The sequence below is a fragment of the Plectropomus leopardus genome, chromosome 2 (assembly GCF_026936395.1).
Source record: "Plectropomus leopardus strain MGB_pleo_1.0 chromosome 2, ASM2693639v1, whole genome shotgun sequence".
Classification (NCBI taxonomy): Eukaryota; Metazoa; Chordata; class Actinopteri; order Perciformes; family Serranidae; genus Plectropomus; species Plectropomus leopardus.
The window spans coordinates 36,353,595-36,379,455 of record NC_142177.1 but is presented as its reverse complement, the minus strand read 5'-3'; the positions used below and the strand labels follow the sequence as shown (position 1 = coordinate 36,379,455).

General features: G+C 39.1%; 1 protein-coding gene across 2 annotated transcripts in view; it reads left to right on the top strand.

The window, feature by feature from the left end:
* ip6k1 (inositol hexakisphosphate kinase 1) overlaps positions 1 to 25,861 on the top strand; it is a 39,794-nt gene that overhangs the window by 4,964 nt on the left and 8,969 nt on the right. For both annotated transcript variants that reach the window (XM_042510007.2, XM_088069876.1), the window contains exons 2-6: positions 12,882 to 13,129; positions 14,512 to 14,657; positions 15,298 to 15,424; positions 23,451 to 23,691; positions 24,674 to 24,855. In XM_042510007.2, the coding sequence (XP_042365941.2) occupies positions 14,541 to 14,657; positions 15,298 to 15,424; positions 23,451 to 23,691; positions 24,674 to 24,855 (667 nt within the window). In that variant the 5' untranslated portion in view covers positions 12,882 to 13,129; positions 14,512 to 14,540. The remainder of the gene's footprint in view (positions 1 to 12,881; positions 13,130 to 14,511; positions 14,658 to 15,297; positions 15,425 to 23,450; positions 23,692 to 24,673; positions 24,856 to 25,861) is intronic.

Here is a 25,861-nt window from a genome sequence, read left to right as displayed (position 1 = left end):
GGACATGGGCAGCAGCTGTGTGTGTGTTTTTATGTTTTTCCCAGTTGTAGTTTGTGATTTTTAAGAGTGACAGATGTGTTTGGGGTCTCTCTCCCACAGGGCTGCATGATACAGAGAAAGAGCCGGATCTCTTTAATGATGACACTGTTTTCTCCATCCCTTCCCCGCCTCCTCACGTCGATCATTAACCTATATCATATTTTGTTTAATTGCTTCCTCGGTCCTTCATTAGCTCCTTCTTTCCTACATTATTACTTCCTTTACATCCTTTAGTTTTATTCAAGCAGCAGTCCTGGGGGCTTAAAACTGAAACCAACACAGAAGTGCAAATATCCTGTAGTTCTTTGAATGGCCACTTGAGACTACCTACAAAAGACCCCATAGACCCCTATGTTTAAGTGCCCAACTTTACAGCAAAAAGACACATATTTACAACCTAGTACAAAAAAATTGTTCTCTATATCTCCCTGTTTATGACAACTTTTAGGGGGGGAAATATTATATTATTCCACCAGTGACAGGTGACAGGTGTCGCAATGGCAACATCCATTATTTTTATACAGTCTATGGTTTGTGTCATCCTTTCTCCATTACCTCCTTCTCTCATAACTGCCTTATTTCCTTCAATTCCTTTCCTCTCTTGGGGCCTCATTACAGAAAAATATCCTAATGTTAGCTTCAAAGTTAGGAAAAATCTGATTCGGCCATAACTGAAGATATTCTTAAACTCATGGTAAAGGTGTCCTACCCTGTCTAGGGTTGGATATCCTTTTTTTTTTCTGCTGCCGGTGTTAAAATGGTACTTTAAGAACGGTACCAGTATCTAAACACTACCTTAAAGTTTATATTGCAATGCCAGAGTACACATTGTTTGCATGACATTTGTGAGGTTGCATGAGATGAAAGGCAGTAATGTTGAAGACAAATCTGCAGTCTGGAAGCCACCCTTAATTGAAAAAAATGAAGAGATCGAATGATCCTTACGACCACTGGCAGAGCCCCATGCCTCTCCAGGCCTCTCGAAATGTATCATCTTGGCAGTCGATACAACCATTAATATAATGATCTGAGAAACTGAAAGCACCAACCGACAGTTTAAGTGGCCTTTTAGTCATTTTATTTCAGTGTTCATGTTGTCTCTGTCTTCATTGTAATTACCATACATTGCCATTTTTTCTGTAACATCATCATCCTAAACTGAGAAGTTTCTGTAATGAGGCCCCAGATCTCTCTTTTTCTTCTCATCATCTTGGTGTTTTTGAGTTTCCCAGGATATTAGAGTTAGTGTGTCAGCAGTAGCCCTTATTTAGCATTTAGCCTGGTTATGCCACACTTCACTAACGCAACCACTCAGCAATAATGCCCATACACAAGCTGCTGAGTTTAGACATCATGGGAATGATGATGATGTCTTGGCCCTCTCTACTGACTGCTGAATTCTGGGATCTATCTTGACTGAATTTGTCCATTGCTTGGATTTTAGTTTGAGAACAATGCAATGACTGACAAAACGACGACTGGCATGAGATGACAGTTCATGAGACAGTTTGCGCCTAGTTAAAATGTTGAAATGCATAGCTGGTTTGACAGGTTTTTTCTTGAAGTAGATATATCTTTCATATGGCTGCAACCAATGGTTGTTTTCATTATCGATTATTGATAAGATTATTTTCTCAATCAATCAACCATCATTTGAATTATATAAACATTACAAAACTTTTAAAAATGCCTCTAACAATTGTCAGAGCCAGATGTGTTTTCATTAAATGTCTTGTTTTGTCCAACCAACTGTCCAAAACCCAGATATATTACATTTACTAAAATGTTAGACCAGAAACTCTCACATTTGAGAAGCTGGAACCATATATTTTTTGGCAGTTTTGCTTAAAAAAATAAAATTATTTAAAAGATTAATCGATCATCAGAATACCTTCGAAAATTTTAGAGCTCTACCACTGAATACACCTGGTGTTAACATGCATGCCCAATATACCCACTGAAGTATATATACCGACTGATTCATGCCATTTATTACGCCGCCATAAGTTTAGGTGACTAGTGATGTGCTGGTGGAGCTGCCGGTCCTGCGGCATACTAATAATTTAAATTACAACTTAGAGAAACATTGCTTGCAATAGTCCACCCTCCACTGCGTCCCCTTCTTCTGTCTCTTTCTCTCCCCCATATAACATGCACACACACAAAAAAATAAAAAATTCTGGTGAAAAGCTGCGTTTGTCTAATCAAAATAAATATAAAGTGTTATGAGCCCATTTATGTTTCAGTAATAGAGGTTTTGTTTTTTTGCTTTGAAAAAGTAATTAGTTACATGTCTGGTTCCATCCATACAGTTTCTGCTACTTATCAAAGTCCAGAGTAATCAAATGGCTAAAAACAGTTGCTGAGATCTCCACTCCTCCACAGCTCTGTCCTCAAGGAGAGTCGCAAGGTGCTCTCAGGCCAGACAGGATATATTAGTCCTACAGTGTGTTTGTCAGACCACTAGACATCTTAACTTTTTCCACTTGGGGTCCACATGCAGTAATTAGTTTCCATCAGCAAAGCTCCTATGTGACCATGCACATGCCGCAGCTCAGTGTGGTTCTTTCCTCTTCTTTGATGGTGTAATCCTGCCAACTTCATTGATGAGGCGACAGGCACTGACCCCTCCGATGTCTGTTCTGTTAATGTGTGTAGCATGGACAAGCACAGCTAAATGTTTCCTTGCAGCCATGCAGAATGAAAAGTTCACTGCCTAAAAGGCAAAATTGTCCCAAAGTAAGAGGAAAGTTGAGAAGATATAGCCTGATAAGTAGACTCACTTGGTAACCTCCCTATTTGGTTTGACATTGTGCTCATGTTTGCAGTTTTCCTTGTGTGATAGATGTGTACATCCCTTTGGCATCGTTTTCAGTCAGCACAGAAGGTGTGGTAGTGTTTGCTAAATTTAAGGGTTGTTTTTTCTTTAAGTTGACTTAACAACCTGTACAGTTACTTCCATTTCATACACATTTTTCACCAATTTATTGGCCAATTTTCTGTTGTAATCTTTCCGGTCTTGGCACAGGAGGATGATTTTGCCATTCTCAATCTGGCCAAAAAAGTTGTGATTGTTTGGCTCTTTTTTCAAACAGGTAAAGAACTGTAAATGTACCAATTAATGAGCATACATAACTGTGGTCATCGGTCTGTAAGTGTCAGTGCAGTTGTTGTGGGTGATGTTAATGTGTCGCTTACTAGTGTTGCGTCTTGAGTAAATTTGCATCTGTGTATCAGTTTTGTTGACCTCTGACAGATTATAATCTGATTACTACAGATGATTTAAATGCAGGTGGAACAGGTCTGTCTCTATATTTATTGTATGCATATTTAGTCAACAGTGGTGAGAGACACCTTTTGCGAAACCAGTGTGGAGCAGTGTAGTGCTGAAACAGTTCAGTTCATAGTAACTAATGAAAATGATTCAGGTAATTGATTGATCTATCATGTTAAAAAAAACATGCATTAACTGGTTATGGCTTCTCACATAAAATATAAATAAATAGAGGACAACGAGGGAGCTGGTGAGAACCAATACTTTGGTGCCTAGTTGATGCCAAACTTCGGAAAACATGATTGAACTTGTTGTACTGTGGATACCAGGGGATGCAAGTCTTCCAGACCTGACAGGACAGGCAGCAGCAACACAAGCTGTGTCGCTTCTGCATTGCTGCTGCTGCTGGTAGCTCATGTAAGTTAGGATATTTCAAAGAGTGCTTTGTGCAGAGACATGCACACATTACGATGTGAAAAAATCACACCCCTGGTGACTAATGCATGGCTATTTGGGCCACTTCTGGTGTATTAGATACTGTTAGTCCAGAAAAACTGGTTGAAGAAACTAGCAGGATACATGTCATGCCCTTCTCTTTCTGCAATAAGGATTGAATTATAAATTCTGATAGCACATTTTTTTGGAAAGTTTTTGGATCCTACACAATGTCCACAAAGTCTTCCGACAAACCAAATCTTTCCTGACTTCTCTGACCAGGCTGACAACATCTCCTACTAATGATAAATGTGCTGCAAATCCTCAGTAACCCTTTAAAATTCTTCACTGATGCAACTCACTGCCAAACTACGCACTTCTACTCTTAGAGATCCCTGGAAGTCCTTAATTGGCTCTATCTCTGACTTGCTGAAGGACAGAAGGATTGCCTCTCTCTTTCTCTCTCTCACACACACACACACACACACACACACACACACACACACACACAGTCTTTCGGTCAGTCAGAAATAGCAGCTTAATCAGTCTGTCGGTGTCGTAGAGCTGTAGTGAGCCCACAGCTTTGTCCTAGTGATGGCTGATGATGTAAGATATGCTCACACAGATCCTCTTAGCTGATTGGCTGGCCGCTCAGGTTATTCACCACACCTGGCAGGACACAGCGGGACAATTAGAGATTGAGTTGTTTGTCTGGTTTGTTTGTTTGTTTGTAACTCCTGTGCTGCCTCCCACAGTTTCAACCAGACAGACGACCCATCTGACGGACAGACGGTGGCATACTCGACTTTGTTGCACAGAAGGAATGATACGATCGAGGCAAATGAGCTTCTGACATGTGTTATCACTGTTATTAAAATACAGTTTTATCACAATACTTAGGTCACAATACATTATTATTGCATAAATAATTTGCAATATGCGGAGTATTGTTATAACATATATTGCAGTCTATTGCGATTGTGTTTCAATTGCAAATTAAGGAAAAACTTTGTCAACTTTGTCAGCACCTGTTTTTTATCTAAAAAGAAAGTTTTCATCTTATTTAATTTTATTGCAGCAACATGAATCTAGCAGACTGAAAAAGCAATTTATTTATTATTGTAGTAGACTATCAAACATTTAATTTGTATTTTCAATATTGATCATTTCTATATAGTATTAAAGAAATCAATACTTTGTCTCCATGTAGTGATAGATTATTACCATGAAAAATACCTCAGTTCTATGCTGTATCAATCTTTTCTCCCACCCCTATATGTATAATGTATAATGTTTTATTTCATGTGTTGTTGACAACAACAAAAAAAGCCAGGCGAGCTGACCAGGGCAGAGACACACAAACATTTAATTTATTTCTTATTACAATCAGAATTACAAATTATGATGTGATCTCATTTAATAACAGCTGCTACATTTTAGCACCAATACTTGTACTTTAGGAAAGCTGAATATGGTGATATTGTCTTTCCATGATACTTTTGCCCACAATAATGGACAGTACTTATGGTTTTCCTGTGTGTAAGTATCTCAATGAAATTGCCAATAGCCAATCCAAAATTAACAGTGTATTCATAACAATTAGGGCTGAAGGATTTAGACAAAATATTGTTTGTACCATTTGACCAATCAGCCCGAGGGGAAAGAAGGACTGAAGGAGGAGAGGAGATAATAAGACAGGATGGGAGGTGGGGAGATTTGGGGATTTGGGGAGAGGGATGGAGGAGGAGGAGGAGGAGGAGGAGGACGACGACGACGAGGAGTATAGTGTGTATTGGAGACAGCAGGGGGAGGCAAGTCGTCCTTGACTTTGCCCTCCACCAGCCTATTCCCAGCCCTCTGCATCAAACTGCATACAGGACGCTGCCTGCTGAAAACACACACCTGTTGTCTGTGTGCCAGGAATTCACTGGAGACACATATAGATCCTCTAACAGAGACAAGACCACTGTACAGAGGCGTTACCAAACACCAGCTGTTCACTTAATACCCCAATACCTACCTCTGTGTGACCAGATACTGTTTGATGTTAGCCAACAGTAGCGCTGACGGCTGTGTGGGGCTGTAGCATGAGCGTGGCGATGCTTTGAGCTAAATGCTGACATCAGCATTGCTAACATGTTCAGAGTTACAGTGCTAACATGTTGATGTTTTGCAAGTATAAAGTATACCATGTTGATCATCACCGTTAAAAGAAATTATTTGTTTTAACTTTAAAAAAGATAATAATAATAATGATAAGCAGAGCGCACTCAGGGCACAGATGGAGCAGCAGGACATCAGGTGCAGTGAAAGTTAACCATTGATTGCGCTTCTACAGCAGCTGCTCCTCTCATTCATCAACTGGATAAGCTCTGAACGGATCGAGCAATCAATTATCCACCTGCGACTCAAACTCCTCAAACTGCTTCTGAGGAAAAAACAGAACTCCTGACCCACGAGTTCCACGTGTGCTGTGTTCACAGACCCGTAAAAATGTCAGAATTTGGAGAGCCATGATCATACTGTCCCTTATTAGCACCACTATCCTGCAGCAGCCATTACGTAGCCAATGGGGACGTGAATAAAAGTAGTGTGCTGTATTGCACTTTTTTCTTTTTTTTTTCTTTTTTTAAAAAAAATGTATGTAAAATTGATTAAATGACCATTAGAGACTCTCCTACTGTTTGACAGCAATATTTGATATAATGTAATAACAATGTTTAAAATTCAGAGACGAACATGAAGAATTCATTTTCATCAGTCCTTTAGTCAAGTATTAATTAATAATCTCCTGGCACAGCCTGATTACGTGAGTATAGATGGACCACGGACTCTCTTAGATGGTGTTTGTGTTCATTTCTTGAACTGTCTGAAAGATGGTGTTTGGTGTGTGTTATTGAGTGCAGTGAAATGTTAGAAGTCACGGATCATCGGGTGATTTCACTGATCCTAGAACAGATGTGACCTGATGTTTACTGTTTGCTGCTAACTTTAGAATTCATTGCTCATGGGAAGCACTGTTTACGCCGTCTGTGTGTGTGTGTGTGTGTGTGTGTGTGTGTGTATACGTGTGTGTGTGTGTGTGTGTGTGTGTGAGTGTGAGTGTGAGTGAGAGTGCACAGTGCGATCCAGCCTGCATCTGGGGCTCATGCTTGGTCAAGCTCGGATCGTGACTTGGGATCAGACAGTTAGATGTTTAATTTCCATCGTGGCTAGATGCGTGCACCGTGCTGTGAGCAGTCGTGATTGTTGCCTGTGATGTGGGCCCAGTCTGAGTGTGTTTTTGTACAAAACGAACAGTGTAGTTAAAGGCATTTCTTACCTCGATGACATGTTGTAGGTTTGAGGTTTTCAAGGTTTTCAGTGAGTGTGTAGCGCCTGCAGCTCCTCATTTAAGCAGCTCACTTATAGCACAGAAAAAATGTCACAAAATGTTGAAATCAAAAAGCGATGTGTGATTCTTTTGAAAAAGCACTAAGTGATAGGGTCACAATGAAAGCCTTCCAGTGCTTCACTGGTGTAGTTGCAAAACATTTCAAATTGATACTGGACTCTGAATAGAGGTTGAACTTGTGACTCTGTTTATCGCCATCATTTTATCATCGTGATTTAAACGAAGGTCTTTTTTTTGTCCTGTCACACAACAGCATGCCTCAGCTTTGTGGGGAATTCATCTCCTTTCTTGTTGATTGTAACCTTTCAATATATAGCATTTTCATGATGTAATTCCCTCTTGTGTGTGTGTAATTAAAACACACCTGCGGTTGCCACCAGTAACCACAGGCAACCAGGATTGACATTTTAAAGAGACAGTTCAGCAAAAATGAAAAATCCATAACAAGGTCTGTGAATTATCTTGAGTAAGCAATACCAATCGAGTACTTCATTTGATACCCATAACGTGAATGGAGCAGTGTGTGTACGGTAAAAATGAATAGTCAGAGAGAGAGCGTTACAACATGTGTTTAACCACACCTGACACCAGCACCTCTCTTCATCCTCTTAAAACAACCCAGCTGGCCACCAACGTTCTTTGACATCGAGGTATTTTTAAATTTAGGTTTAGAAACTGAAGCAGCTGCTGAGTTTGAGCTTCACCAGGGAAAGTTGTGATCATCAGTGGGTTTAATGACAGAGTTGAGCTGTGTCGATGTGATTTTGTTGGGACCGTTCAAAGGCATGGTGTTGGATGTTAGTATCTGCTGCGGCTATGTAGCTCGTGTTTACCGGGAGTGTCCGCTGTTGTTCCCCTCGTGCTCACCGAGGGGATAGCAGCTCTGGCGATGGCTTTTACAGAAAGTCTGCTAATCTGATGATCCGTGATGAGACCAATAGTGCAAAAATGATCAAACGCAGGTTTTATTTGACTGGTGATGCTATTTTGGTCAATAACTTAAAGGTATCAAGTACCGATACTCAGCCCTATCGATAACTCACACCGAAACGGTCTAGACTGATAATAGCACTACAGGTAAGAGGAAGAATATGTTTGTTTGATACTGCTGTCCCTTAAAGGATTATGATTTTAAGGAGCACAATGTTTTTTGACCACATAGATTTGACATAATCTGTATTTCTCAGCTGAGCAGAGTTTAAAATACTGAGCCTCCAAGAGCTTTAAATCAAAGGTTTTAAACCGATGTAAAAAATGAGCAGTGTTTCTGTCTTGTGTAAGAGAAATGTTCATCTATTAGAAAAATGGCTCGCTGTATCTGAAGTGTTATGTATGGAGGCTGTGTGTGGTTTTCTATCTGTTATCATGAGCCCACATCGTGATATGATCAGTGAGCGTCGTGCCTCACTGCAGCCTTGACAGTGACCAGATGATGCCTTCATAAACACACACATACGTACGTAAGCAGGCTGTGACATCATGAATGGGCTTGCCTCTCTCCTCCAATCCTGTTCTTCGTCTTTGTTCCCTCATTTCTTCCTCTCTTCCTCCTGCTCTCATCCTATGCCTTTAGGCAGGCGATGATGAGTCATATTGGGGCAGCTTTGAGGTGCATGATGGGATAGGAGGATTGGACAAGAGATGATGGAAGGGGGATGGAGAAATGGCAGGGGAGAGGTGGGGAAAAATGGGGAATATTATAGCCAAAAGTATGTGGACACCTGAATGTTTTACGCTTATGTGATAGTGAACATGACTCTAAAACCATGGGCATTAATCTGCTGCTATAACAGCCTCCACTCCTCTGGTTTGAGGATTTAAACAAGATGTTGAACCTGGTTGCAGGGATTTACTCTCAGTCAGCCACAAGAGCATTAGTGAGGCTTTGTGCATGAGGGCATTGTAATGTTAAAACAGGAAAGTACCTTCACCAAACAGTTGCCACAAAGTCGAAAAAAAATCTTTGTCTAAATCAGTGGTTTCCAACTGGTGAGTCGTGGTCCAAAAGTGAACTGCAGGTGACTCATTAACGTGTTAAGTTTATGAAAAAAAAACTCACTTTATTTCGAAGTACAGTAAATTTTCCAGCGCAGAGCTTTTATTTTGAAGCACCGTTTCTGTTTATTCTTGCACTAGGTTTTATTTCATCGTGTTCTAAGCCAAATTGCTGTTGACATTTTGTGAAATATAATTGAATAGGTGGTAAATTTGAATGTGTGGACAGGGCAATAATGTAGTTGCTATACTTGAGGAAAAAAAACCCCTCTCTGACCCTACAAGAGGAAACAGCACTTCAAAATAAAAGCTTTGTGTTGGAAATTCACCACCAGTTGAGGACCACTGGTCTAAAACATTGTTACTGTAGGATGATGTTCTACTGAAGAGAAAACATGAGGAAAATCAGACACAGTCATGGAAGTGGTGTCCAAATACTTTTGGCCGTATACTGTAGTGTATACGGTATGGTTCTTAGACCACTAAGACTCATGATCACCCATCAGTGTGAACTGAATTTATTAAGTGCCTTTCTGCTTCTGTCAGATGTCTTTTTTTGTCACATATAATGTTAAAATGTTAGATGTTTATATGAAACGTGGCCACAGTTCCAGACAATGAGGTAATCGTATGTGAAAGTAATCTCTTGGAGCCAAATCTCAGGCTTCAGGCCATTCTGTCCTACTTTGAGTCAGGCACCAGACGTTGAACTGCAAAAAAGGTGATTTATAGGTGGTGTTTTGTAAAAAGTTTTGTTTCTTGATGTAGTTCTGTTTTTAAAAACGTATATGCGGGTTGTGTCACTGGTTTTTGATGATAACGATATTAAAGTAAACAGAATTAAAATAACCTTTTTGTCATCTAATTGCAATATTTTAGAGTGGGCCATCATCTCTTGCAGTGATGACTAATCTCAAATAAAAATTTAAATGTTCTCTGAAATTAATTCACATGCTTTTAGAAACAAACTATCACATTTGTGTGGTGTCCTTAGCTGTTTGATGTGGTAATTGGGTAAAAACAATCTGGTGTTGCACTCTAGTGTTATTGTCTCTACTATCATTGTTTCATATGCTAATCATGTATAATTGTGTTTATTATTTTAGATGTTACTCAGCAACAGATGAGCTTTTATTTCATTCTTCTGTTGGTTGTATTCGTAATTGTGTGTGCTGACTGCTCATTGGAGACTAAATCATGAATTACAAAATATCCTCTCGGATTACAGACAATGTTATAAAATTCAAGTTTCAAATAATCAGTAGAGAGCTGAGAGGACATCTGAGAGGTGCTACCATAAAACCACGGACCATATCTTTGAACCGCATCTGTAAGTTGAACGTCTGGGTTGATACAGCAAGATTTTAAAATTTCTTAATATATTGATTCCTTAATTCTGCTTAAAAGCCCAAATATCATGTGTAGTAGGGCGTCTTTTGTGACCCTAACAGTGCTGCTGTATTGCCTATGTAGAGAATGAGTGTGTGTGTGTGTGTGTGTGTGTGTGTGTGTGTGTGTGTGTGAGAGAGAGAGTTTGTGTGTGTTTATGAGACAGTAAGCTGACATGCTGAAATATTTGATGTCAACGGTTTTTGGCGAGATGCCCAGAAAGCTGTGTATGCATTCAGTCTTTGTTCTGTGTTGAATGTCCTCGCTAGTTTTTATCAAAGAACTCGTCTGCATCTATCCTTTTTCCAGTCAAATTTATTTAAAACGGTCTGCATTGCCATGGAAACCGCCATCACACAGTTGATGCGAAATATGGCATTTACAGTGCTTTGGAAAATTGCGACATGGGACACTGAATTTGATGAATTCACTGTTTATGACACCCTCGGTCACGTTCAAGTCAGCAATGTTGGAATATTTTGCTTGTGCAGTGGTCAGCAATGTGCTGCCTGGTTCTCCTTTTTCTTCTTTTTTTTCATTAATTTATGTGACACAATGATGTTGATTTGTTTGCAATTTAGTGAGTCCTTGAGACCCACAGCTTGTCACTGGAGTAGGTCTAAGGGATATTCAGCAGGTCCCCAAAAAGTGTGTCTTTTGACAGATAGTAGTATTAAAATTGGTGCTTGATGTCATCAAAAAGGTTATATTCATCTAAGTTTAAAGTGCATCAGAAAACTGAACGAATAAATCCCAAATGTGAAAACACCATGTACCAGGGTTCTTGCAGATCCTTAAGAGTCTTAAATGGCAATAAATTTATTAGTCTAAAAATAATTCCTTAATTCATACTGAATTGTCATAAATCAGTCTTCTCAAGTCAAATTCAGACATTTGAATAAGGATTTTATAAGTTGTTTTTTTTGTTTGTTTGTTTGTTTTCTTGACGTTGCAGTGTAAAATCTCAAAATGAATAACTTTTTGCCTCTGCCTTTAACATCACGCTGATCCGAATGGCAACACTAAATTGATAGAAAAAATACATCAAATGTTTTGTTTCTGGCCAGGATGCTCAGAGCTCAGAGGATCTGCTGTCTGCTTATGAACAGTCAGTTAGAATCAGCCCAGTATCAGCTAAATAAAATGTGATATATAATTGGAATATGTGATAATTCATTAAAAAACACAAAAAATACTGTATAAATTTAATAGTTAAAATAGAAAAAAAAAAAACATTACTTCTTAATGAGACAAGTTTTTATGTTTTCCTTTCACTCATTGAAACAACGAACAAAACACGATTTTGTCTTGAGCAAGCTGTATACACGGACTGTAAGAAATTGGCACTCAACGGTGAATTTTTTTGTTTCGGTGTGTCCCCAATATTGTTAAATGTCATCTGGTCATCTTTGACACAAGTGAATACAGCGTCTGCTGTGAAAGCAGATGCCGTATTCAGATGTTGGGATGTAAGACAACAAGGATGTCTGCAGTAATATCCTACATAATAGTGAACATTTTTTTAACCTAAAGATATAAGGTATTGTTAACCTGTGATCCCCGGGGAGCTTCGTGCTGCCGACTAGGCGCACGGAGCCTCTGAGAGCTGAGGATGAGAGCAGGCAGGTGGGCAGGTGTCACATCAGTGCAGAGCACCGGAACAAAAAGACCTGACACACAACTGACAGATTAATAATGACATCCAAAACACAAGTTTCACTCTCAGTGGTTTCTGTGACATGAGAAATAGGCTACTTTCAAAATAATTATGTTTGAAAATATTTTTTAAAAATGTACACAGAGCTACCTGTTGGGCCGCTGCATTTGTTGTTCACAATGTTGCACTATCAGTTAAATAATAGGGTGTGACCCTGGATGCCACAATAGTGAGTTTACAAAGTGAAAAATCTGAAAGGATGCAGTAAGCTCTGTCCTTCAGATTTTAATGCATCATAGACAGAAAACGTAACGACGCAGCATCACTGGTAAAGTTCATAAATAATGTTATGTGCCGAACTTTGGATTTGGATTTCTGTTACACCCCTGATAGTGATAGAGTTAAATTAGTGTTTAACGACACATACAATTCGTTTCTGAACATTTATTTTGAAAAATAACTGTGTTCATCAATATTTTGATGTTACCAAAAAGATTTGATGACAATGTGAAAATATTTTTTCACAGTGGCAAACCTATCGAGAAATATCATCCCTCAGTTCTGCAGAGCATTTTAGATTCTTTCAGCTCATAGTTTTGGTTTTATAGCACATTGACTTTACTGCAAGTGGAAAAAAAGCATAACACAGCTTTAAATACACATTTGGCTTAACATGTTGTCATTTCCTCTCTCTACAGGAAGTGGTGACCCTGCCTACCGGACACGCTGCTTCTCCTGCCCTCCCCCCAACTCTGCCCCCCCACCCACTGTCCTGATTGGGTCTCCGTGCTGCCGGCGGTGGATTGGAGCACTCTGATTGAAGGCTTTGCGAGGTGGTTTTTCGGTCTGGCGCCGCCTCCCCCCGGGGCCGGCGTGCGCTCCCAGCAGCCCGTGGTGCCCTGCGCCCCTCCCTCCCCATCACTGCACAACAGAGCCCATGCCCAAGGTAAGACCAGGACCAGGACTACCCTGATGTGCTACAATAGAGATCCCAGTTAGTCAGTCGGAGGCGAAAGTATTGTGTTTGTTTTCAGTGTTCACACCTTTATTTTGGTTTCCCTTTTCTTTAATGCAAACAAAACTTGAGCATGAAGTCACCGTATCACTAGGGAGGAAGGTTTTACATCATGTCCTTTTGACTGAGTACAGGGTTCGAAATTAACTTTTTTTTGTCCACTTGCCACCGTGGCTGATGGATTCCAATATCTACCCTCTACTTGATAGATTACCTTTTTTTTGGCTGGTGAGTGAAGCAAATCTACCAGTCACTTCCATGTTTTACCAGCATTTGGTTGGTTGCTGGTGCTAATTTTCAACCCTGATTGAGTAAAACACAATGGTAATTTGTACATAGATTTAAGAACAGAAAAAAGGAGCATGATGGGGGAAGACGTAGCTTATGTTGATCTTCTGTGTCTTATCGTAGCCCTAACTGCAGTGAACACCTGCTGGTCTTAACCTTTAAATTTCTTAACCATAACTGAAATGCATCTGTGGCTCACAGACCTTACCTGGATCACTGAGTGCAGAAATCTGACATCAAATGTCGGACATCGAATCTTGTTTGCTTATGTTTTAAAGTGATAGTTTGTGATTTAAATAATAAATTTGCCAGTTTTAGACTGTGAAGCTGCTTCTGTTTAGACACCATTAAACATTTTAAAAGTATTGATTGTTATATGAAATTAAAAATAGTGCTTTTGTAGAAGAACTTTCAAAGTAAGGTATTGTAAAAGGTATAATTTTGGTATTGACTGACTGGTTATCCCTTTGGGATAACTATATTTTCTCAAAAGGAAATTAATTTGTGATATCATTACAGAAACTACAAAACAACAAAACAACAAAACAACAAACATTTTAAAGAAAAACCCAGATTTGAGTGACCTGAGCAAAACTGTGCACCTTCTGGTAGTGTTTATATTTATTTTGTAACACTGGGGGAAATTTGGATTGTAAATAAACCTGGAATTATTTATTTATTGAATTTGGTGCTTAGTACACTGGGGATGGTTGTTAATACACTAGTTGTAAATAATTTGGGGAATTTTTTGACATAATATATGAGTAAAAGAAAAAGGTGAGAAAGGGTACAAATTTATAAGCTTTACTCCACCTACTCCACTGTACTTTGTTTGTTTATAATATGATTTAATTGGGTTTGAAATGAAGGTGAAACTAAGGTGAACTCAAAAGTGTGGGCGGAGGGGGTTTCCAAAGCTATTCCTGCACCTGATGAGCAGTTCTGACAGAGGCAGCTTTACTGTGAAATAAGTCCAGATTATTTTTCTCTGACACCACTTTCATAAGTGCTTTTCTCATCGGCAGGAGGAGGCGCGGTGCGTCCGCCAGGAGCCATGTGCCTCCCTCACACCAACAACATGGACAACAAGTTACAGGGGGCGGGGCAGGGGGGAGGGGCTGCACTTCGACCACGGGCAGGAGGCGTTCCACTGGAGCCCTTCGTACACCAGGTGGGTAGGAATGGCTGAAAAAAAGGTAGAGCCCTCGTTTGATGATAGGGGTGGGCGATCTATCGAATATGCTCAAGGTATCGAGGCTTGCTCCACGTGCAATGTATAAAATGACTCTAACAGTATAAAGTAAAATGGAAAAAAAAGTTAAGTAAAATGAGTTAATATTGTCATGTCTTTTTTTTTTTAAGCTGTGTGTCTGTGAGAGGCAGACAGACAAACAGCAGGGCATTTGCAGAGCTCCAGGCTGTGACTATTTAGTCACATTTTATATAATTTCATTATAAAAAACTTCATTATAACATTTTTTTATTATGTTATAATAGACAGTAGCTTCTTTATTTAACTTTATTTTAACTACAGTTCATTCAGTATTTTTTTTATTTTAGTAGTTAACATTAGTTTAAAGGACAAATATTGTGATATATTGTGTATTGCGGTATAGCCTTAAAATATCACAATAATATTTTAAAGCCACATCGCCCAGCCCTATTTGATGCTATGAATCTTGTATTTTTATATGAAAAGAATAAAAATTTGTGTTATAATTAAAAATACTTGAGTTTTTACATAACCTTTTTTGCCTGTTTTCGTGTGTGTGTGTGTGTGTGTGTGTGTGTGTGTGTGTGTGTGTGTGCAGGTGGGGGGTCACACCAGTATGATGCGTTATGATGACCACACGGTGTGTAAGCCTCTGATCAGCAGAGAGCAGCGCTTCTACGAGTCTCTGCCTCCAGAGATGAAGGAGTTCACTCCGGAGTATAAAGGTCAGTCACGGCTCACTGATGTTCAGTGTCAGTGTGGTCACGGATGAGAGCTGGATCTGCTGGTGAACTCCATACACCACTCCTTTATGTCTAATGTACTCCCACAGCCTCGCTATCAGATGGGCTTGAGAAGCCGCGTATCGTATTTCTTCTTCTTGGAATTGTTCCATGGTATCTCACTGCAGAAATAACAAGTGAGTCGCTGCACATGTGACTCTATATGAGACAAACTGATCCTGGAATTGTTTATGATTATGCTTCGTCTCTTGTTTCAGTTGGTTTGGTTAAGTTTGCATTCATACTTGTGTCACTCAGATGGGCAGAAGCAGGACATTATAATCTTTTATATATTACTTGTAGTTGTCCATGAGACTTTTCTTTTCACTTCTTACCGAGTTTGCTCTTTCTCTTCCAATTACAACACTTGTCATTAGAGGGTTACAACTTACTTCAGTTGGTGGGAAACTGTCTCTTTTGGCTGGTCAGGTTGTATTTTGTGATAATAAATATATGACACTTAATTTTAGCCAAAGCTTGAAGCCACTCTGAACTGTGAAGACACATTTTCAGACATGGTTTCTACTGCTGTCTTGTTGTTGCCAATTCACTGCAGCCACAACACAAGATTACAGATTAATTTACTGTAGATATTTCTATCTAGTATCACCAGATCCACACACAATACAAAGGCTGGATTCACACAAAATCAGAGCAGTATGGGGGTGTGACTGAAATGGCCTGTTTGTGGGGGGATGGAGGGTGGAAACCAACTATAAACAGTCGTCAGTTTTTCTTCAGCTGAAAAATAAGTTTGTTTAAACTGGCTTAAAAGATCTGTACAATAGCTTTTGGTCACATTACTGTTGTATCTTTACTGCCACAAAAGACACACGAGCTGTTAAAATGTACTTTATGTCTTTTACACAAAAATGTTTAACGATAGAAAGAGATTGTATTACTGGTTCCCGTGGTCTTCTGGTCTGATCGTCAGGAACGTGATTGGCCACTGCAGCTTGATGTTGCTGATTTTTGTTTCAACTTTTCATGACTGGTCACAGTGTTGTTTTTTTCCCAGTGGCGTCACTGCAGAAGCTTAGACACCACAATTACATTCAGATGAATAAGAGGAGTATCATTTTAGCCACAACGCCTGATTTGGTGTGAATGCAGCCTGACACACACAGACTGACACACAAAACACAACACCACATGAAAACCACTCACTGTCATAATACATAAAAACGCCCCCTGCTGGTGCACTCAGTATCTCACCTGGTAGAGCGGGCTCCCTGTGGACAAAAAGGTTGAGTCCTTGCTGCAGCAGCTGCAGGTTCGATTCCAACTCTGGCCCTGCATGTCATCCGCTCACCCCGCCCTTTCACACTAAAAGCTGTCCTATCAAATGAAGGCAAAAAAGCCCCAAAATAATCTCAAAAAACACCCACCTTCCAGGCCTACAACAATTTTGTTATCGACAGAAAAGAAAAACCACAAAAGAGCCTCAGACACATTTAAAAGTTGTTAATTGTAGGAAACTAAATGTTTGAAAATCTGGTGCATACCGTCCTGCTTACTGCTAGACCAGTTTTGACTGAAATGTTTTATGAAATATTAAATGGGCCAGCAATAAGACAGACAGCGTGTGGGAGTTTTTGACTTTTACAGCCCTCCGGTGCACCTGTCAGGTGTATTCTGGAGACAGTAGATTTAGAGATGTGATAACGTAACGGTCAATTATTAATCAGGTTTTTGTGACGCTCTAAGACTTGTTACTTTCAGAGGAGCTCGGGGCTCTTTTTGGGACTTCGGCTGCCCCGTAATTCAGACGCTGCTCTAAATTATCTTTACTGCTCTGCGTTTGGTGGCGGATGCAGAAGAGACAGATGTAAGGAAGTACGGATGTTTACTGGCAGTGAAGTGGTTTAGCTGCTCTGCTCTTCATCACCAGGCGCATAATGTAGCTGTTTCAACTTGCTATTACTGTAGTAACAGACCGAAACACACTCTGGCAGCCAGCTCACACTCTCTCTCTCTCTCTCACACACACACTCACTCACTCACTCACTCACTCACTCACTCACTCACTTACACACACACACACACACACCATCCATCCTCTCCTATGTGACCTATTTATCATTTTAGCAAACCATGTAAGCGAGGAGACAATGATGGATAAAAGGAGGTTGGGAGATGAAGAGAGATTTTAATGGTGGGCGGAGCAAGTGTAACTAATGACATCAATGATGGCTGTGTTCCATTTAGGTTTGCGTCTAAGTCATGACAGAGAGCCTAAACCACCAAGTCTAAAATGGAATTCAGTCATTCTAATGAGCCATCATTTTCTTTGATGTAAAAACGTTTGACATGAGGACGGTTTGGCAGGAAAGTGCGATGAGACACGAGCCAGTCCAACACTTCAACACGTTACTCTAAACAGATGTTTGAGTACGTAACGGTGTCATACGGGACGTCAGTATTCAGACAAGAAGCCTGATTTTTTGAATGAGCTGTTGATGGGAGCTGTTGTTCAACACTTTGGAAAAAAGGTGTTTTACAGTTGCAAAAAAAAGTGAACTGCTAAGCGTGGTGAGAAAGTTCTGAAAAGATCTTCGAAGACAAAAAAGTAAGCATTAAGTGTCGTGTACAGTGCTCCCACATTGGTGTTTTCACTCATTGTGCTTGATTAGATCTCTTGTAAGAAATGTGTGGGTGAACTGAACATGTAGGCTGTGCTTGATTAAATGTGCTTCCATCCACCTGTTGTCATGCACATTTTTGATTTGCGCATTACTGAGTAGAAATGCTGAAAATCTGGAAAAAAGTAGAACTCTTGCAAAAAAAAAAAAAAACTTTTTGTGCTTGGCTCTGAAGTACCTCTGGGAGATTATGCCACGCCAAAGAACCAATCCCATCAACCTGCAACGTCAGTATTTTGAAAGTTAACCCTTTGAAACCTCATCAGTTTTCTTGTGCAGCGTTCAGGTCCCTTTCAAGAGCTTTTTGACCCTCAGAAAAATGAGCAATTTGGTTTAATTTCCTTTGAAAACATCGGGGTAAAAGGAAATTACCGGTAGAAAATGTCCCACAAATTGAAAAAAAAAGTGAATGTGACAAAAAAAACCTAAAAATGAGTTTTATAAAAGGGAGAGGATTATTAGAAAAATATGTTAAAAAAAGGGAAAAAGGTCTCAAAACTATATAATTAATTATATAAATTGCAATACTTATATATCTAAAATTGTGTCACATAAAAAATACTAAAAAATACAAAAAATAAATATAGATTTCTATTCAGCACTTTTTAGGTCATTTTTAAACTTTTTTTCATTCATTTCAAGTTCTTTTGCTTATTTTCAGTTCATTTTCTTGTAGCTTTTTTATTATTATTAATTAAAAGTTTCTAACCATGCCTTGTTTATTTGATTGTTGCCTTCTCCCCATGTTTTTAAAAGAAATCAAACCAATTTGCTCAAGTTTGACTTTCACTTTTTTCACTTTCAGTCAGTTAGCCATCAGGAACAAGGTTTATCTAACAAATGTCAACACGTAATTGTATTGTCTTTGTGATAATGTAGTCAGTTTGAAGGTTCTTGTTATCTTTTGCTGTTTACAAGCAGATATATGTGTGTTTGATGAGCGGAGTCGAGGGTGAGCGGGTTCACTCGAGCTGCAGGCGAGTGACTTCAGGTCAGGTTAATTTGCATATTCATAGATTTGTGCATACATAATAAGGAAAAGGTGTAGAGTCCCATCTAATCCATTTTGAGGCATGAAGGAATGTTTATCCATGGAAAATATTTATAATATGTATTAAAAAATATGTCTAATTGTCTAACAAAGGTTCATTTATTAGGGGTTAAGTAGATGCCCGGAGAGGAAATATTAGTAGCTATTCTTTGACATTTCATTGACTAACGGCTGAAATCCGTGAGGCACAGACGCAACACGTCACATAGGCCGGGTGGAGTGGGGTTTCTGCCAGGGGTCAACCGATATTAGTTATTACAGGCTGATACGGATTATTAGTAGTCAATGAGACCGATAACTGATATTTGGAACCGATGTGCATAAACGGTAAAAGTGAAAATCTTTCTTTCTTTTAGTACAAAACTTTGTGTAATTCATTTAGCAAATGTGAAATAAAAAACAAAACTTTTAACATCATCTGCAACTTTTTTAATTAAGTCCAGTGAAAATGTAAATAAAAATGAAAAAAAAAATAGCTCCCTTAAGGTTTTAGAAAGTTGAGTTCCTCCCATGCTGACACTTTCTTTGCACTTTTTAATTATTTAATTTTATTGCTGATCATTAAAATAAAATGCTGATATAGATAATCACAAAATGCTTAATACTGGCCCCAATAATCGGCCAGGCCGATAATCTGTGAACTCCTGGTAAGTGTTTTAAAACTCCCGTAGTCTTTTACAGTAAAATTAATGAAGAACAAGTCTGATGTGGACTTAGAAAACAGCCACTGACTGAGTTACTTTACATGAGACCTGATAGATATATTCCCAGTACACTGACCTGCAGCTACCAGTGCATCTTTTATCCCCACCAGTCCACCGTGCTGGTGTTATGGGTCCCAGTGCCATGACAACAGTGGTCTATACGGAGTCTATATTTAGCTCTGGATCTCTGCCCACTACCATTGTCCTGCTGATTAAATAACAGCAGACAGACAGACAGCTGCCCAGGGACGACTTTCTGAATCCGTCAAGGTTGTTTTGTCCACAAAGTGTTTGACATTACCAGATCAGATTTCTCCTGGAGTTGTGGAGGTGGTGAAGAAGTCCAGTTTCTTGTGGACAGAGAGCACACTCCAGTTTGGACGTGATCTTTGGAGTTGATTTCCGTTAAGCAGACTGACTGTAAAATTAGATTTGGACAAACAGGGAGGATGTTCAGTGTCTCACTTAGCGGGGAGGAGATGCTCCGCTCGAGCTAAAAATAACAGCTAATGTTTAAATAAAACATTGTCAGACATGTTATATCTGGGTTTTTCATCTATAAACAGTTTCTCCATTAAATTTCTCGAACATTTACTAAATCTTTATACAGATGGATGACTAATGACAGTAAAACCCAACATGACGTGTGTTCATAAGGTTTTCCTCTTCCAGAGAAGTTTCAGCGCTCTGCATCGTAGATTCTCTGTAATTCACTGATTCACCCTGAGTCACATCTTTACAGGTGCGACTTCTTCAGAAGCATCTTGGCAAAAGCACATCAGGTAAAACAGCATGGTGCACCAGCGGAGCAGGGCTGCGTGCCCAACCGGGCAATCAAATGTAATTAAAGGAGGGTGAAAAATAACGAATTTAATCAGACATGGAGCTCTTGCCGTTGCTGTGCTATTGGATGAGGAGAGAAAATCGGCTCATAAAAAGTGGAGGTTTGGTTCACGTCATACTGTCAAAAAGTCAGTATGGTGTTGCATGTAGTATCTCTCTCTCTCTTAAAGTCTGTAGCCGACATGAAACCAGCCTGACATGAGATATAAATCCCCCTCCCCTCTCACACACTGCGTCGTTCTCTCACAGTCCAAAAGCTAATTAAGTAGCTAGCCTTTTTACCGGCTTTATCCCCAACAGAGGCATTCACCTAGTTCTGCATGCAACTTCATACATGTATTCACATTAGTATTTATTAATACTGTTGGGTGACATTTGTTGTAACAGCACACCCAAAATATCCGCCTTTGGACTGCAGTTGCCATTGTCTCACTGCTCCGACATCTAGCAGCATCAGAACAGGAAGGATGTGGTAAAGAAGTAAAGACACGTCTTGCTTGGTCTGAGTGATAAGCAGTGGGACCCTTCACCTTGAAATGTTAAGAATATTTAAACTTTTATGCGGTTTAAAAACCGCAACACGTAGTGCAAAAGATCACACGCTAGGCACGCTGGACAGTCGCGACACAATGGCATGATTAGGGCCTAATCAAAATCAGATGACTGTGAAGGCCACAGCATAAAACCCCCATTTTCTTTCTTTTGTCCTTTATTCTAAAAATGTATATTGGGTATGTACTGAGACTAATATTTCCTTTAAAAGAAAAATTATATATACTGTATATACATAATATACACACATATATGGTGATATATAAAAGTACATACTGTGGTGCCACATTTAGATCATATTACCCACCCCAACTGTTAACACTTTAAATCATCATCTTTTAATAAAACAACCAAATTGTGAGTGGCGATTTCACATTACACACAGTCGCTCGTTGACATAAAAATATTGACTACTACAGCTTAAAAGTGACGTTGTGTTACATCTCAAAGAATCAGAAACAGTTATATTACAAAGTCAGTTTGAAGACCAAAGGAATTTGTCTTGTTGTTTTGGAACATTATGATCATAACAGTGCTAAAGTCAAGAATATCTGTCGATAAAGTAGAAGAGCTGTACAGTTTTGTGCAGAAATGCTGATCAGAGGATGTGCAAAAGTTCACAGCATGAAGTCTTAAAGTACAGGAATACATGCATGTGGGGAGAAATATATAATTTGTTGTCCTATTTATTAAATGCAAACACAACTTTGATCAGTTCAGTACACTCAGCGGTTTTGTTGCTGCAGCCTGACTGGGTCCAGTTAGCTGCTGGTGGCTCATGTTAATGCTGTTTTCAACAAACTTTAGACGGATGCTGCTGTGTAACTGTTTCACTGCTTTTGACATTATTCTGTTTTTGTCAATAAGGTCACAATGTCTTCAGCAAACAGTCTCACTTAAAGGTCAAGGTTGTGTTTAAAGGTACAAAGTGTTTCCATGTTTATGAATGCCAAATGTGGTCTCAGCTCATTTGGACCTGACAGATCGGCTGGATTTATAAACTAACATGCATGTCTGATATTTACTGTGGAACCATTAAATGTTTTTACAGCAGCAGGTGACAGAGTTTGCTTAGATCCACTCAGGTATAATTAGACATGTTGTCACACAGACAAACACACCAGGCCTTACCGCACCTGATTAGACTGGATATAATTCAGACCTGGCCTGACTTGTCTCTGGTCTCTGATACTAAGAACTGACCTCGGAAGACCTTTAAAGACACCGAGTCTTTCCCTCCTTTGTTGAGTGGCATTGCTGTAACAGATTTGACAAGTTTTTAAACTACCCTAAAACTTCAATAAATAACCCAGGCTAATTTTTACTTAAACCACTCACCTCAACAGGCTTATATTTGGGACAGTCGTCTTCATAGGACAGACTTTAATGTCCTTTCAGTCAAAACTGTTGCTCAGCAAAGATGGAAATACAATCAAATTATTTATTTAACTCATTAGCAAAGTGGCTTAATGTATGTATTTCAAAAACACGAGAAGAAGGTAATGAGAATTGATATATTTATATATATATATTTATTATTTATTGTTTTTTCTTTGTCCTTTTTTTAATTTTGTTTTGTCTGCGGACCTTTCTATAAGCTGAGTGCTTAATAAAGTTTTGAATTGAATTGAAATGAGCAACAAAGGAAGATATGACCAAAGTACAAGAAAAATTTACCAAAACAAAACAAGAAAAAAGAAAAAAAAGACAAGAAATTAAAAAAAGAGAAATTACCTGAAAAAAAATCAAAAAATTATAATTATTCTGTACAATAGTTTTAAATATATAATTATAAATATATTTCAACATTTTGAACATTTTTCCTTTTTTGAAAATAGTCTTCTACATCTACAATAGTCTTCTACATCTATGTAATGTATATTTATTTAATGTTTGTTTAAAAGGTGCATAGCATAATAATAAACCTCAGTAAAAAATACAAATTTAAATACGCTGGAGTTAGCAGGACTGCTTTTTTACATGTATAGTCCCTGGCAGGAAACAGACAAAAGAAAGAAAGGCTTGGCTTTAATTTGAAGTTTAACGGTATGACGCTTCTAAACACACATTTTACAAGACATTTCAAACTCATGAAGATGGATAATATTTCTGTCTTGATATTGCAATAAATATGTAATTTCTAAACATGCTGTCTGTGTTGTGCTCCGTCCCGTCAGGTGTCGTGCTGGTTTGTTTCGAAGGCGACTCTGACGGCTACATCAACCTGGTGGCCTACCCCTACGTGGAGAGCAACATGGAGGGAGGAACGGCGGAGCACGAGGAGCGCGACCCTTCAGAGAGGGAGCAGCCGAGGAGGAAACACTCCCGGCGCAGCCTCCATCGCTCCTCGTCCTCCTCTGAACACAAGGAGGAGCGGCCCGACAGGAGGGAGGCGCACGACTCCGACACTTCTGACAAGTAAGTGAGGCTGTGAGGAAGAGTCGCTTCAAGATTCATTCATAACTAAATCAATATTCAAATTTTGTGCAGCTTTCTTTTCCTTTTTTTCTGTTTTTTTCCATGCCTGTTCATTTTGTTTTAACCCTTTGTCTGCACAGATGCAGACACAGATTTGGCTACAAAATTATTATTAATATTACACTATTCGTAGAATTAGATTACAGTGGTGGCTGTGAGGAAAGTTCCTGACTTGTGTGATCCAAACATGACCAATAACTGCAGAGCATTGTCCAAAAGTCAAAATGTATTTCCCAAATGTATTACATGGGTTTATTGAATGAAATGTTCTATGTCAATCCATATTTGTTGACATTTTGTCTTTCAAAAATATATTTTCACTGCAGTCAAAAATGGTTTGCTCTATTTGCACGTACCTGTATTACAGAGGCCGATCAGCAGCAATCTAACAGCACAATAAACTACATTTTTGCATCAAATAAAGCTGATTTAATTAAGAAAAAATAAATACAATAAAAATAAAGAAGACTTAGTCATTCAGTCTTAAGATCACTTCATTTAACTTACTGGATTTTGTTCAACAATTATTATTATTATTACTTTATTTTTTTTTAAGGGGATGATATAAAAATATAATGACACACATTCAAAGTTTCTTTCTAAAACCTCAATAGAAGCTTTTAATGTAAAAAAAAAAAAAAAAAAAAAAAATTCGGTACAGTCCTGCAAGTAAGAGTCTATTAAAAGAAGAGCTTCCTAAAAGTAAGCAAGTGGTAACAGTTGGTCAGTTAAGTTATCAGTTGTTGATAGAAAATAAATCATGGCTATTTTCATGGTCATAATTTAGCAAATAAAAAATCCAAATGTTACTGGTTCCAGCTTCTGTTTTAGGGGACTTTACGGGACAGAACAGAGGTCAGCCTTTAAATCCGTGGAGGGTCGTTTTTCTCGTATTAACGATCATCTCTCCTCCTCTCTGCAGTCTTGGAGAGCTGAAGAGTCCCAGACTCGACCCAAAGATCCACTCCGACGTTCCCTTCCAGATGTTGGACTGGAACAGCGGTCTGAGTTCAGAGAAGATCAGTCACAACCCCTGGAGCCTCCGCTGCCACAAACAGCAGCTCAGCCGCATGAGGTCCGAATCCAAGGACCGAAAACTCTTCAGTATCCTTCAGAACAATCACATCCACTGATTCTCAACAGTTTCGTTTCATTTGATAAAAGAATGTCCTCTGGCTCACTGGCAGGAGTAAAACTTTAGGATTAGATTTTTTTTCCAAAGTCAAGAATAAACGTGGTAAATGGTGATAAATATCATGCACAGGTGACTGCCGTGTCACCACACCTCAGTGAACGTAGCTGTTGAATCTGTTAGTGATGCTGATTAAATAATTTAATTCTGGAGAAGTCAACCACAGCCCACGACTCAAAGTGGTGGTTTTAGAAGTGGATTATTTGACTGGTTGAGTGGTGGAGCGTTGCATCGATACAATCAGAGGCTGAATGTAAATCCCAGTGAGAGTGAGGAGGAGGGTGGAGGTGACTGAGGTTATCAGGTCGAAGGTCGTGTTTTGATCATGAGCTTCAAAGAGAGCAGACTGCAGCTGTCTGGAAAACAAGCAAAACACACACACACACACACACACACACACACACACACACACACACACACACACACACACACTCTCTCTCTGTCCTCAGCAAGGTCCATATGTGACCCGTCAGAGCAGATTCAACAGGGAGAGAAGGCTCAGATACACGGAGCGTTCAGATTATTGAAATCATCTCTGAGGCACTTCAAACAAAAACTTTCCTTTAATCGAAGAGTTTTTTCTAAATATCATTGCTATTTTTTTGTATAAAATACAAAGAAAGTCTAAAAAATTAAAGTTACAAGAACAAAAGTCAACATGTAATTGAAATCTCATCGCCCAGTATCTAATAATGTTTTTAGTATTGATCATCGGGAATATTGTGTCTCACTAATAACTGTTTTGGCACATTAAGAAGCAGCTGAAGGACGGAGAGGCTTCACAGCGAGTGTTTGTTTTTATGTGGAAATATTTTCAATTGAATTAGCAAAATATCCACGCTACAGCGATTCTTCCCTCAGAGCATAAACTGCAGAAATGCAATATTATTATGATTGAAACCTGAAGTGTCACATTGT